This window comes from Scyliorhinus canicula, chromosome 11 (assembly GCF_902713615.1).
Source record: "Scyliorhinus canicula chromosome 11, sScyCan1.1, whole genome shotgun sequence".
Classification (NCBI taxonomy): domain Eukaryota; kingdom Metazoa; phylum Chordata; class Chondrichthyes; order Carcharhiniformes; family Scyliorhinidae; genus Scyliorhinus; species Scyliorhinus canicula.
In genome coordinates this window covers 151733130-151746841 of record NC_052156.1, presented here as the reverse complement: position 1 = coordinate 151746841, position 13712 = coordinate 151733130, and the positions used below count along the sequence as shown (strand labels likewise).

The 13712-nt window shown below is 56.0% G+C and overlaps 1 protein-coding gene across 1 annotated transcript in view; it reads left to right on the top strand.

Moving 5' to 3' along the window:
* Positions 1 to 450: 450 nt before the first annotated feature.
* Positions 451 to 13712, top strand: part of LOC119973680 (carboxypeptidase A1-like) — a 31722-nt gene continuing 18460 nt past the window's right edge. Inside the window, exon 1 of the mRNA XM_038812062.1 lies at positions 451 to 534. Coding sequence (XP_038667990.1) covers positions 470 to 534 — 65 coding nt within the window. The 5' untranslated portion in view covers positions 451 to 469. The remainder of the gene's footprint in view (positions 535 to 13712) is intronic.

The window sequence follows — 13712 nt, the reverse complement described above, 5'->3', positions numbered from 1 at the left end:
ACGGGGATAGGGGGGAAGTGAGGGCTTGAGTGGGTCGGTGCAGACTCGATGGGCCGAATGGCCTCCTTCTGCACTATGTTCTATGATGTGAAGGGGTCAGTAACATACCAACTTACAAAACAGCCTGTGCAATTTCTCCCACCGTGAACCACAAAAGTATAAAGATCACAAGGAGAAACAGAGTTGAATGATTTGGTTGAATTGGAAGTCACCAGTGCCCAGCATTCCCATTCTGAATTTGTTTTCTCATTGTTGAGTTATGAAGAGACACATATTTCTATTCACAAGCAGCAAGAGTTTACTGGAAAAACAAACAAGGTTTTGATATAAACAGCTTCAATTCGCGTGGGAACTATTCCACCTTTATACAGATTAATGGTGGTCATTAATCTTTGGCCCAAGCCACTGCCTTGGCACCTCTCACCCTTTATATATGACCCGACACACTATCTTTCCACAAGGCTTCACCATGAGAACACCTTTGGTTTTCGTGGCTCTGCTGGTGGCCATTAATGCTCAGAGAGGGTTCGAGGGGTGAGTTGCTGTTTGTGACCTAGTTCCTCAATGTTATTTTCTCAATCACGCACATGGGTGTTCGGCCCTTACCTCTTGGTGTTGAATTACAAAGCTCCCAGATTCAACCCTTGTCATTTGTCGAGTTTGCTGATACAAAGTGGAGGGAGTGAGACTCCCTGAGCTGGAAGTTGGGCTGGGGAAGAGGTTACTCATCTAGGGAACCTCCTTCTAAAAGATGTGTCAGCGTGCAAAGAGGTTTGGTTGTGATGCCTCCCTTGCCAAAATAGGCGGCCAATACTATCTGCCGAGATTCCCACATGGACATCATGTTGAGGTATTCCAATGATCCAGGCATCTCAGAACCAGGGCACCATGGTAGCATTGTGGTTAGCACAATCGCTTCACAGCTCCAGGGTCCCAGGTTCAATTCCGGCTTGGGTCACTGTCTGTGCGGAGTCTGCACATCCTCCCCGTGTGTGCGTGGGTTTCCTCCGGGTGCTCTGGTTTCCTCCCATAGTCCAAAGATGTGCAGGTTAGGTGGATTGGCCATGATAAATTGCCCTTAGTGTCCAAAATTGCCCTTAGTGTTGGGTGGGGTTATGGGGATAGGGTGGAGGTGTTAACCTTGGGTAGGGTGCTCTTTCCAGGAGCCGGTGCAGACTCAATGGGCCGAATGGCCTCCTTCTGCACTGTACATTCTATGATTAACCTTGGAATGTAAATGGGAAGGAGGCACTCTTAAACGTTAATCAGAAGCCTGTCGTGTGCTAACAAACCCCGGGTTGATGCCAAAGTAGCTGCACCATCGGTTCCAGGGATAAACATAGTGAGAACAATCAAGTGTTCTGTTCAACACCAGAGTGTTAGCTGTGATCTAGTTGCTGAGGTTTAAGGAGCAGCACTCTTAGTGACTGAAATCACACATCCTTAGCAAATGGAACCTTAACTTGGAACCTAATAGAGACTAAAGATGGGGGAACGAGTGATGTAGTGATTAGTATTGATCTTACAACTTTGGCTTCAAACATTGTCCAAACTGATGGGCTGAAGGTGGCTTCTGTGGCTCTTCTCTAGGGGTTGTCTACAAAATGACATTGAGAAGTTCTTTATTCCAACTCCTCGTGGGTGAGGATCAATAAGGCAAAACAGTCCATAATTGGCACTGAATTGGCAATCAAGGAAAAGCATGGAAAGGGGAGAATTGTCATCTTGGAGTTGATGTGGGTGGTTCTGGATGGTTCTGAGGGACGTGACTGGGGCTGAGTAGAGAGAGCTGTATAGTGATCATTTGCCCATTCTGTATCTGAATCTATCAAGCTGGGGGAATCAAAGGATTAAAGTGTTGGAAGGTCAGAAGGAAGAGATCGACTTGAGCTAACAAAGACTAACAAAGAGAGTGCTGCTGGCTGCTTCCATGGGGTCCCCGAAATATTAGCAGGGATAGCAGCTTCATCTATTGGACAGTTCTGAATTTCAGCCAGAGAACCCTCTTCCTCAAAAGACAGTCAAAGAGGGCAGCACAGTGGCGCAGTGGTTAGCACTGCTGCCTCACGGCACCGAGGTCCCAAGTTCGATCCCGGCTCTGGGTCACTGTCCGCGTGGAGTTTGCACATTCTCCCCGTGTTTGCGTGGGTTTTGCCCCCACAACCCAATAATGTGCAGGCTAGGTGGATCGACCACGCTAAATTGCCCCTTAATTGGAAAAAATGAATTGGGTACTCTAAATTTAAAACAAAACAGTAGAAGCAGAGGGCGGAATTCTCTGCCAGGCATGACGCCGCCGTGAAACCCGGAGAGGTTCACAACGGCGTTGGAGGCCGCTCCTGGCCCCCTATTCGCCCCCCGCCAGGGGGCTAGGAGGCCGTGCCGTGATTCTCGGCCGCTGGGCCTTGTCGCTGGCGTCAAGGCCCGGTGCGCTGAGAATGACGCGGCCGACGCGCCTAATGACGTCAGCCGCGCATGCGCAGGTTGGCCGGCTCCAACCCGCGCATGTGCGGCTGACATCACGACGGATGACGTCTTTGTGGTGAATATGATTCACACCGGATTATAATCTGTATATACATGTGTCTATATTGTAAGTGCAGTTGCACTACCTGTCCTCCAGGGGGAGTAGCTCTGGGAACGCTCGAGTTGTACGGGGCTTCTCCCTTGGCTCTGCCCAGGACTCCTCCCCCGGAAGCTGCTGGACCCCCGACCAACAGACCCCCCAAGCCTGTGCCGCACGGCCCCCCAGCTACCGCGCTGCCAAAGCCAGTTACTCTGCAGCCCCAGCCAGTTACTCTGCTGCCCCAGCCAGCTACTCGGCTGCTCCAGCCTGCCATTTCTGTGGCCAAAGCCAGCACCCGCGGCAGCACTGCCCGGCCCGGAACGCGACCTGCAGCAGCTGCGGGCGAAAAGGACACTATGCCAGAGTGTGTCTGGCGAAGAAAGGCCCAGCCTCTAACCCTCCCACGGCTCAAAGCACTCGTTCCCTGTGGTGATATAACCACTGTAGTTATGCGTACTTGCAGTAGGGGGATGTATGGCTGTACCTGTAATACAGGTTCCTCCGGTAAGCCCCTGCCGGCTAGCTCCGCCCACAGGGAGCTTGTGTATAAATATGCGTGTGAGTCACTCAGACCCTAGTCTACAGTTGCAGATGGAGGGACAGCATCGTACAACAATAAAGCCTCTATTGTACTAGTCTCTCGGCTTTGAGTATAATTGTTAGCGCTACAATTTATTGCTGTGCGATTTTCCGTTCACCACGGACATCAGAATCAAGCCTGACCGTCTGCAGCTGGATCCGCAGTCGCCTGACGCCAGAAAAGACTTTGTTCACTGGCTCGCAGTCTTCGAGGCCTACATCTCTTCAGCGGACCCTCCCCCGACGGAGGCTCAGAAAAAGCAACTCCTGTACTCCAGACTTAGCTCCAGTGTCTTTCCACTAATTCGAGATGCGACTGACTACACCACAGCTATGGAACTGCTCAAGGAGAACTATGCACCATCGGCGAACACCCTGTTTGCGAGGCATCAACTCTCTACTCGCGTCCAGCAGCCGGGTGAGTCGATTGAGGACTTCTGGAGGGCCCTTATACCTCTGGTACGAGACTGCGACTGCCGGGCCCTCACAGCCACGGAACACTCTGACTTACTCATGCGCGATGCCTTTGTTACAGGCATTGCATCGGACCCCATCCGGCAACGACTGCTGGAAGGGGCCTCCCCTGACCTCGCAGCCGCAAAGGCCCTGGCGCTTTCCATGACGGCCGCCTCCCGTAGTGTGCGAATTTACTCCACTAGCCACTCGGCCCACCCATCCTACCCCTCGTGGACCCCGCAAACGGCCCCCCAGGCCCACCTGTCCTACCCCTCGTGGACCCCGCAAACGGCCACCCCAGCAGCCGCCCCCGCGCACTATGCCTGCGCTGCCCGCCGCACCGCACCCCCTGGGGGTCCCCACTGTTACTTCTGCGGTTAGCAGAAGCACCCCCGCCAACGCTGCCCGGCCCACACCGCGACCTGCAAAGCTTGTGGCAAGAAAGGCCACTTTGCAGCGGTGTGTCAGTCCCGGACGGTCGCTGCTATCGCGCCCCCTCGCCTCAGCCACTCGCTCAATGGGCCCCGCCATCCGCTCCCCCCGACCCCACGTGCGATCAGTGGGCGCCGCCATCTTTCGCCGCCCCCGCCACGTGCGCTCCATGGGCGCCGCCATCTTCATCCACCACCGCCATGTGTGTTCCATGGGTGCCACCATTATGTTCCGACCCCACAACGTGCGCTCCATGGGCGCCGCCATTTTACCCACAGGTACTGCAGATGCCGCCATCTTGTCTCCAGGTGTCGCCATTTTGTCCTCTCCCCGGGACGGGGCCACGGGACACGGGTCGCTACCGCTCCTCGTCGGACTCAACCGACTCAACCGCCGATCGACCGCTGCTCGCCTCCGTTACGCTCGACCAGTCCTGTCCTCGCAACCTGGCACCCTCTTCCACATCGGTGCTGGTCAATGGCCACGTGACCTCCTGACTCATTGACTCCGGGAGCACCGAGAGTTCGTCAACCCGGACACGATAAGGCGCTATTCCCTTGCGGTCCATCCCGCCAACCGGCAGATCTCTCTCGCCTCCGGGTCCCACTCTGTCCCGATCCGGGGTTTCTGCCTGGTTAAACTTACTGTACAGGGCGTGGAATTCGACTGTTTCCGTCTGTACATTCTCCCCAACCTCTACGCGTCACTCTTACTAGGCCTGGATTTCCAGTGCAATCTCCAGAGCCTCATCTTCAAATTCGGCGGACCCCTACCTCCCTTCACCGCTTGCGGCCTCGCGACCCTCAAGGTCGAGCCTCCCTCACTCTTTGCCAATCTGACAACAGATTGCAAGCCCGTCGCCACCAGGAGCAGACGGTACAGCACCCAGGACAAGGCCTTCATCAGGTCCAAAGTCCAGCGACTGCTTCGGGAGGGTATCATCGAGGCCAGCAACAGCCCTTGGAGAGCCCAGGTGGTAGTGGTTAAGACCGGGGAGAAGCACAGGATGGTCGTGATCTACAGCCAGACCATCAACTGGTACACGCAGCTCGACGCGTACCCCCTCCCACGCATTTCTGAGATGGTCACTCAGATTGCACAGTACCGGGTCTACTCTACTATTGACCTGAAATCCGCCTACCACCAGCTCCCCATCCGTAAATCGGACCGTCCATACACTGCCTTTGAGGCGGACGGTCGTCTGTACCAATTTCATAGGGTTCCCTTCGGCGTCACGAATGGAGTCTCGGTATTTCTGCGAGAAATGGACCGAATGGTTGACCGGTATGGACTGCAGGCCACCTTCCTGTACCTCGACAATGTCACCATCTGCGTTATGACCAGCAGGACCATGACGCCAACCTTTATAAATTCCTCCACACCGCATCTCTCCTTAATCTCACGTACAACAAGGAGAAATGCGTGTACCGCACAGACCGCTTAGCCATCCTCGGCTACATAGTCCAAAACGGACTACTGGGGCCCGACCCCGACCGCATGTGCCCCCTCATGGAGCTCCCCCTCCCCCACTGCCCCAAGGCCCGCCCACTTATCCAGTCCACACATTTTCCCCTCTCGGCCGAGGCACAACAGGCCTTCGCCCGCATTCGATCTGACATAGCCAGGGCGGGGATGCACGCCGTAGACGAGACTCTGCCTTTCCAAGTAGAAAGTGACGCTTCAGATGTCGCCCTTGTCACCACGCTGAATCAGGCAGGCAGACCCGTGGCATTCTTTTCACGCACCCTCCACGCCTCCGAAATTCAGCATTCCTCTGTTGAAAAGGAGGCCCAGGCAATCGTTGAAGCTGTGCGGCACTGGAGGCATTACCTGGCTGGCAGGAGATTCACTCTCCTCACTGACCAACGGTCGGTAGCCTTCATGTTCAACAACACACAGCGGGGCAAGATCAAGAATGACAAAATCTTGCGGTGGAGAATCGAACTCTCCACCTTTAACTACGAGATCTTGTATCGCCCCGGCAAGCTCAACGAGCCCCCAGACGCCCTCTCCCGAGGTACATGTGCCAGTGCACAAGTGAACCAGCTCCGTGCCTTGCACGAGAGCCTTTGCCATCCAGGGGTCACTCGCTTGTACCATCTGATCAAAGCCCGCAATCTGCCCTACTCCGTCGAGGAAGTACGGACAGTCACCAGAGACTGCCAGGTCTGTGCCGAGTGCAAGCCGTACTTCTACCGGCCAGATCGCGCACGCCTGGTGAAAGTATCCCGCCCCTTTGAACGCCTCAGCGTGGACTTCAATGGGCCCCTCCCCTCCACCGACCGCAACACCTACATCCTTAGTGTGGTCGATTAATTTACTAGGTTCCCATTCGCCATCCCATGCCCGGAGATGAAGTTTGCCACCGTTATCAAGGCCCTGGATTCCATTTTCGCCCTGTTCGGTTTCCCCAACTACATCCACAGTGACAGGGGATCCTCGTTCATGAGCGATGAGCTGCGTCATTTCCTGCTCAGCAGAGGTATCGCCTCCAGCAGGTCGACCAGCTACAACCCCCGGGGAAACGGGCAGGTAGAGATGGAGAACGGGACGGTATGGAGGGCCATCCAGCTGGCCCTACGGTCCAGGAACCTCCCAGCCACTCGCTGGCAGTAGGTCCTCCCTGATGCGCTCCATTCCATTCGGTCGCTACTGTGCACCACAACTAACAGTACACCCCATGAACGTGTTTTTGCCTTCCCTCGGAAGTCTACATCCGGGGTGTCGCTCCCGACGTGGCTCACGACTCCGGGCCCAGTCCTTCTCCGTAGGCATGTACGGCACCACAAGGCGGAACCCCTGATGGACAAAGTACGCCTCCTCCACGCCAACCCTCAGTATGCCTACATGGAGTTCCCCGACGGCCGCCAGGACACAGTCTCGCTCCGGGACCTGGCTCCCTCAGGTCCCGAGCCTATGCCCACGCCCCTTTCTCCCCCCGCGCCAACCCCGGCGCCCCCCTATTCGTCCCCACCAGGTCCATCCCTCATCCCCCTGCCCACCCTGGAAGACACGGAAGATTTCGGCTTGCTCTCGGAGTCATCCCGCCAGCAGCCAGCACCAACACCGCCAACACCTGCACCATCGTTGCCATCACTGCCTGTGCCGATGTCACCACCACAGCTACGCCGATCACAGCGGAACGTTCGACCACCGATTCGGCTCAACCTGTGACCTGCTAACCGGATGGACTCTTGATTTTCCTTGTTTGGACCCTCTTGTAAATAGCATCCTTTGTATTAGAGTTACATGTCACCCCCGCCAGACTCATTTTTTTTACAGGGGGTAAATGTGGTGATATAACCACTGTAGATATGTGTACTTGCAGTAGGAGGGATGTATGCCTGTACCTGTAATACAGGTTCCTCCGGTAAGCCCCTGCCGGATAGCTCCGCCCACAGGGAGCTTGTGTATAAATATGCATGTGAGCCACTCAGACCTTTAGTCTACAGTTGCAGATGGAGGGACAGCATCGTACAACAATAAAGCCTCTATTGTACTAGTCTCTTGGCTTTGAGTATAATTGTTAGCGCTACATTCCCTGAATTCACAGGCCTGCAGGCCCCGAAATGCTGCAGCCTGTATGCCGACTCCGCCCCCACCCGACATGTGCGACTCATGGGGGCGGCCATCTTGGCAATCCTCCTCCATGCGGCCGGCCATGTGCGACTCATGGGGGCGGCCATCTTGGGATCCATCAACTTCAAACTCTGAAACTCACCTCGACGACTACGAACTCAGACGGCAGTCATCACGGGGCCACTCCAGCACAGCTGATCGAGCCACCGACTACCCGCAACTCAGCGCAGTCACCCTGGATCAATCCCGCCCCAAGCACCTACGAAGTTCGATGGCAGAGGTCCAGATCAACGGGTACAGCACGCCATGCCTCTTTGACTCCGGGAGCACCGAGAGCTTTATACATCCAGAGCTGGTAAGATGCTGTTCGCTTTCTATTTTTCTGGTGAGCCAAACTATCGCCCTTGCTTCGGGCTCCCACTCAGTCCGTGAGTCCCACTCACGTGAGTCCCACTCACTACGCTCACAATTCGAGGCGCTAGTTATTCTAAATTTAAACTTTATGTCCTGCCCGACCTCTGCGCGCCACTCTTATTAGGCCTGGATTTCCAGTGCAACCTCAAGAGCCTCACCCTCAGCTTCGGCGGACCCTGCCCCCACTCACTATCTGCAGCCTAACCACACTGCGCATCTCCCCCCGTCCTCTCTTCGCCAATCTCACTCCAGATTGCAAGCCAGTAGCTACTCGCAGCAGGCGATACAGCCTACAGGATAGGGTCTTTATCCGATCGGAGGTCCGACGGCTGCTCAGTGAGGGGATCATAGAGGCCAGTAATAGTCCCTGGAGAGCTCAGGTGGTGGTCGTCAAGACCGGGGAAAAATTTTGCATGGTCGTCGACTATAACCAGACCATAAATCGCTTTACGCTCCTAGACGCATATCCCCTCCCCAGAATTGCAGACATGGCAAACCAGATCGCCCAATATCGGGTATTTTCCACGGTGGATCTGAAGTCTGCATGCCACCAGCTCCCAATCCGCCCGGAGGACCGCCACTACACGGCATTCGAGGCCGATGGCCGCCTCTTCCATTTCCTCTGGGTTCCCTTCGGCGTCACTAACGGGGTTTTGGTGTTCCAACGAGCAATGGACCGAATGGTAGACCAGTACGGGCTGCGGGCCACGTTTCCGTATCTGGACAATGTTACCATCTGCGGCTATGACCAGCAGGACCACGACGCCAACCTCCACCGTTTTCTCCAAACGGCACAGAAATTAAATCTCACGACTTCCGGTGGCGGCGATGTTTGAGTGAGCCGCACATTCGGCGGGCTCTCACTCCAGCGGGGCTTGAGGGCTGATTCCCCGCGATAGCGGGACAACGGAGCGGCAAAAAGGCGGCCGCGAAAGTCCTGGAGAGCGGGCTGCAATCGATGGAACCGTGGGAGTCCAGGAAGCAGAGGAAGAGAGAGAGAAAGGGACAGAGGCAGGGAGCAGAGGAAGCAGACCTGGAACTTAAGATGGCGGACACACGGACCTTTCATGCTCCAGGAGATGAAAAACAGTTTTGAGTCGCTGAAGCGGGACAACTTGGACCCACTTCAGAAGGCAGTGGATCAGCTGAATCAGAGGCTGGATGCTCAAGATGTAAAAGGTAAGGAGCTGGGAGAGGCAGTGGAGGAGCAGGCGGATGCGCAGATGATTGCGGCGCTAGAAGTTGACGGGATGGGGACTTCCGGTGGTGGCGATGCCCGAGTGAGCCGCACATTCGGCCGGGCTCTCACTCCGGTGGGCGTTTAGGGACTGATTCCCAGCGATAGTGGGACCATGGACCTGAAGGAAGGCGGCAGCGAAAGTGCTGAGGAGCGGGCTGCGGCACATGGAACAGCGGGAGTCCAGGAGGCAGAAGGAAAGAGAGAAAAAGGGACAGAGGCAAGGACCTGAAGAAAATTACCTGGGACTGAAGATGGCGGACACACGGACCCCGGACTCAGCAATCCAGCAAGCGCTGGATAACATGCTCCAGGTAATGAAGTCCAGTTTTGAAGCGCTGAAGCGGGACAACTTGGACCCAATCCAGAAAGTGGTGGATCAGCTGAACCAGAGGCTGGATGCGCAAGATGTTAAAGTTAAGGAGCTGGGAGAGGGGGTGGAGGAGCAGGCGGATGCGCAGACGGTTGTGGCGCTAGAGGTTGACGGGCTGAAAGAGCGGCAGAGAAGACTGCTGGACAGAGTGGAGGAGCTGGAGAATAGAGTCCGCAGGAACAACCTGAGGATGGTCGGCCTCCCGGAGGGGGCTGAGGGAGCTGATGCCGCAGCATTTGTAGCAGACCTATTGATGCAGCTGATGGGGGCCGAAGCCTTTCCACGACCGCCGGAGCTGGAGGGGGCACACAGAGTGCAGGAGAGGCAGGGGCGGCCGGGTGCCCCCCCCCCCCCCCCCCCCCCCCCCGATGGTGATTAGGTTCCACAGGTTCGTGGACAAGGAGCGGGTGCTGCGGTGGGCAAAGAGCGCCAGGAGCAGCACGTGGAACAACAGTGTTCTCCACATTTACCAGGACCTAAGCCAGGAGGTGGCTCGGCGGCGAGCAGCCTTTAAGAATGTCAAGGAGGTGCTGTTCAAGAAGCACGTGAAGTTTGGTCTGCTGTTCCCGGCTCGTTTATGGGTCACGCACCAGGGTCAACACCATTACTTCTCCGAGCCTGAAAAAGCGATGGACTTTGCGAGGGATCAGGGGCCGGTCCCGAAAAGAGGCCCCACGGACGCGAATTAGGGCCCGAGGATTACCGTGGGAAGGTACGCCGAATGGGCCTGGACTGCTGTTCAACGGTTTGCTGGGTCAAAGGGGCCAAGCGGAACATTTGGGACTCTTTCCTTTGTTTGTGGACATTGGTTTGGGGTTTTTTTTTCTCATGTTTTTGTTTTTTCCTCATTTTTCTGTTTTTTCCTTTTTGGGAGGATTTGTACTTTTTGTGCAGCTCGCGGAGGACACTGGAGCCGGCACGGTAACGAAGTGGGGCCGGTCAGCAAGGGGGGGCCAAGGACGTGGGTTGGGGGGTGGGGTTTTTTTTTGGTTTGATGATGTTCATGCCTTCCTGTGCCAGTGAGTTTGCTCCAGTGGGTTGGAGAGGGGGATGGGGCGCCGGGGAGTGGGGAGGAGGACGGGGAAACAATGGGGTGTCGCTCCCGAGTGTTGAGTCACCGGGCTAGCAGATTGGCTAGTCAAGGGAGTCAGGTGGGGGGGGGAGATCACAGCCAGTGGATGGCAGGGGTGGGGGTATTAGGGGATGTGGTTAGGGGGGGGGGTTGTTCTGCTGACGTGGGAGGGACTTGAAATAGGCACTGGAAAGGAGGCTGAGGGTGGAGGCAGCTATAGGGCGGGCCAGGAATGGCGCGACGCACGGGCCGGGGGCCGGCCCGAGAAAGGCTACGGCTGACCGGCGTAGTGGGGGGGGGTGGGTTGTGCCCCCGACCAGACTGATCACCTGGAATGTCAAGGGACTGAATGGGCCGGTTAAGAGGGCGCGGGTGCTCGCGCACTTGCGGGCTCTGAGGGCGGACATAATTATGTTGCAGGAGACACAGCTGAAAGTGTCAGACCAGACCAGGCTAAGGAAGGGCTGGACTAGCCAGGTCTTCCACTCGGACTTGGACTCGAAGTCCAGGGGGGTGGCAATCATGATCAACAAGCGGGTGCAATTTGAGGCGGAGGGCATATCCGCAGACAGGGGGGGCAGATACCTGATGGTATGGGGCAGACTGGAGGGGAGAAGAGTGGTGCTGGTGAATATATATGCCCCGAACTGGGATGACGTGGACTTCATTAAAAGAGTGCTGGGGAAGATCCCGGACTCTCGCAGGCTAATAATGGGGGGGGAGGACTTTAACATGGTCCTTGACCCGACTTTGGATCGGTCGTGTCCCAGAACGGGTAGACTCCCAGCAATGGCAAGGGAGCTGAAAGGGTTTATGGAGCAAATGGGGGCAGTGGACCCCTGGAGAGATAGACAGCCGACAGGAAGAGGCTACTCGTTTTACTCGCACGTCCATAAAGTATATTCTAGGATAGATTTCTTCGTACTAAGCAGGGATTGTATAGGGGAGGTAAAGAACACGGAGTATTCGGCAATTACTATCTCAGACCATGCCCCGCATTGGGTAGACCTGCAGATTGGGGGAGCGAGCTACCAACGCCCGCAATGGAGGCTAGACGTGGGACTGCTGTCGGAGGAGGGGATCTGTGAGAGGCTTCGGAGGCGTATGCAAAATTACTTGCAGGTGAATGACACGGGGGAGGTCTCAGCGGCGACCCTGTGGGAGGCGCTAAAGGCAGTAGTGTGGGGGGGATCTGATTTCAATTGGGGCCCACAGAGCCAAGGCAGACAGGACAGAGATGGATAGATTGGTCAGGGAAATGGGTCAGATAGATGAAGAGCACGCGGAGTCCCCGGGGGAGGTTTTACTCAGGGAGAGGATATCAGGCCCCGAGGGCCAGCGTCAGGACTAACAGAGAAGTGTCGGAGTACTTTAGATTGTACCGAGGGACCAGACAGGGCTGCCCGCTCTCCCTGCTGCTGTTTGCGCTGGCCATAGAGCCGCTGGCGATTGCGCTGAGAGCCGCAGAGGGATGGAAGGGGATAGTGAGGGGTAGAACATAGGGTCTCTCTTTACGCAGACGACCTGCTCCTGTACATGTCGGACCCAGTGGCCGGGATGGGAAGTATACTGGGAATGCTGAGGAAGTTCGGCCAGTTTTCAGGATACAAATTAAATACGGCCAAGAGTGAAATGTTTGTGGTCCAGGCAAGGGGCCAGGAGAACAGATTGAGAGGGCTACCGTTTAGGCTGGTTGAGGAAAATTTCCGGTATTTGGGAATCCAGGTGGCACGAGACTGGGGCAGGCTGCACAAGTTAAATTTGGCCAGGGTGGTGGAGCAAATGAAGGGAGAGTTTCGGAGATGGGATGCACTCCCGCTGTCGCTGGCAGGGAGGGTGCAGACTGTAAAGATGACAATCCTCCCTAGATTTCTGTTTGTTTTTCAGTGCCTCCCGATCTTTGTTCCACAGTCCTTCTTCAAAAGAGTTAACAGGATGATCATGAGCTTTGTCTGGGCGAGTGGAGGAGGCATGTAGGGGAGACGGGGGCGTCGGTTTGGGCGCCAATCTGTGACAACCATCGGTTTGCCCCCGGGAGTATGGATGGGGGGTTTCGAGCATGGCGGCGGGCGGGGGTGGGAAGGGTGGGCGATATGTTCCTGGAAGGGAGCTTTGCGAGTTTGAGGAGCTTGGAGGAGAAATTTGGGCTGGTAAGGGGAAATGATTTTAGGTACCTACAGTTGCGGGACTTTGTTCGTAGACAGGTCCCATCTTTCCCACGCCTCCCGCCAATGGGGATCCTAGACAGAATAGTCTCTAGGGGGGAAGAAGGGGAGGGTAGAGTCTCGGGTATTTATAAGGTGCTCATGAGGGAGGAAGGGTCCCAGACGGAGGAACTGAAACTTAAACGGGAGGAAGAGCTAGGCGGGGAAATGGAGGACGGGCTGTGGGCAGAGGCCCTGAGTAGGGTAAATTCGACCGCGACATGTGCCAGGCTCGGGCTGATCCAATTTAAGGTCATTCACCGGGCCCATGTGACGGTGGGTCGGATGAGCAAATTCTTTGGGATAGAGGACAAATGCGCTAGGTGCGCGGGAGGACCAGCGAACCACGTTCACATATTTTGGGCATGCCCTAAGCTTAGGGGGCACTGGGAGGGATTTGCGGGGATCATGTCCCGGGTGCTAAAAACAAGGGTGGCGATGGGTCCAGGGGTGGCAATTTTTGGGGTTTCGGAAGACCCGGGAGTCCAGGAGGAGAAAGAGGCCGATGTTTTGGCCTTTGCTTCCCTGATAGCCCGGCGACGAATACTATTGGCGTGGAGGGACTCAAAGCCCCCGAAGACTGAGTTGTGGCTTGCGGACATGTCGAGTTTCCTGGGTATGGAAAAAATTAAGTTCGCCTTGAGGGGATCTGTACAGGGGTTCGCCCGGAGGTGGCAACCATTTATTGACATCTTTGCGGGAGAGTGAGCGTCAGCAGGGGGTGGGGGGTAGGGGGGGCGGGGTAGAGTAGAGTAGAGTAGGAGGGAAAGTATGGCGGGTAGTACCGGTGGGAGAGGAGT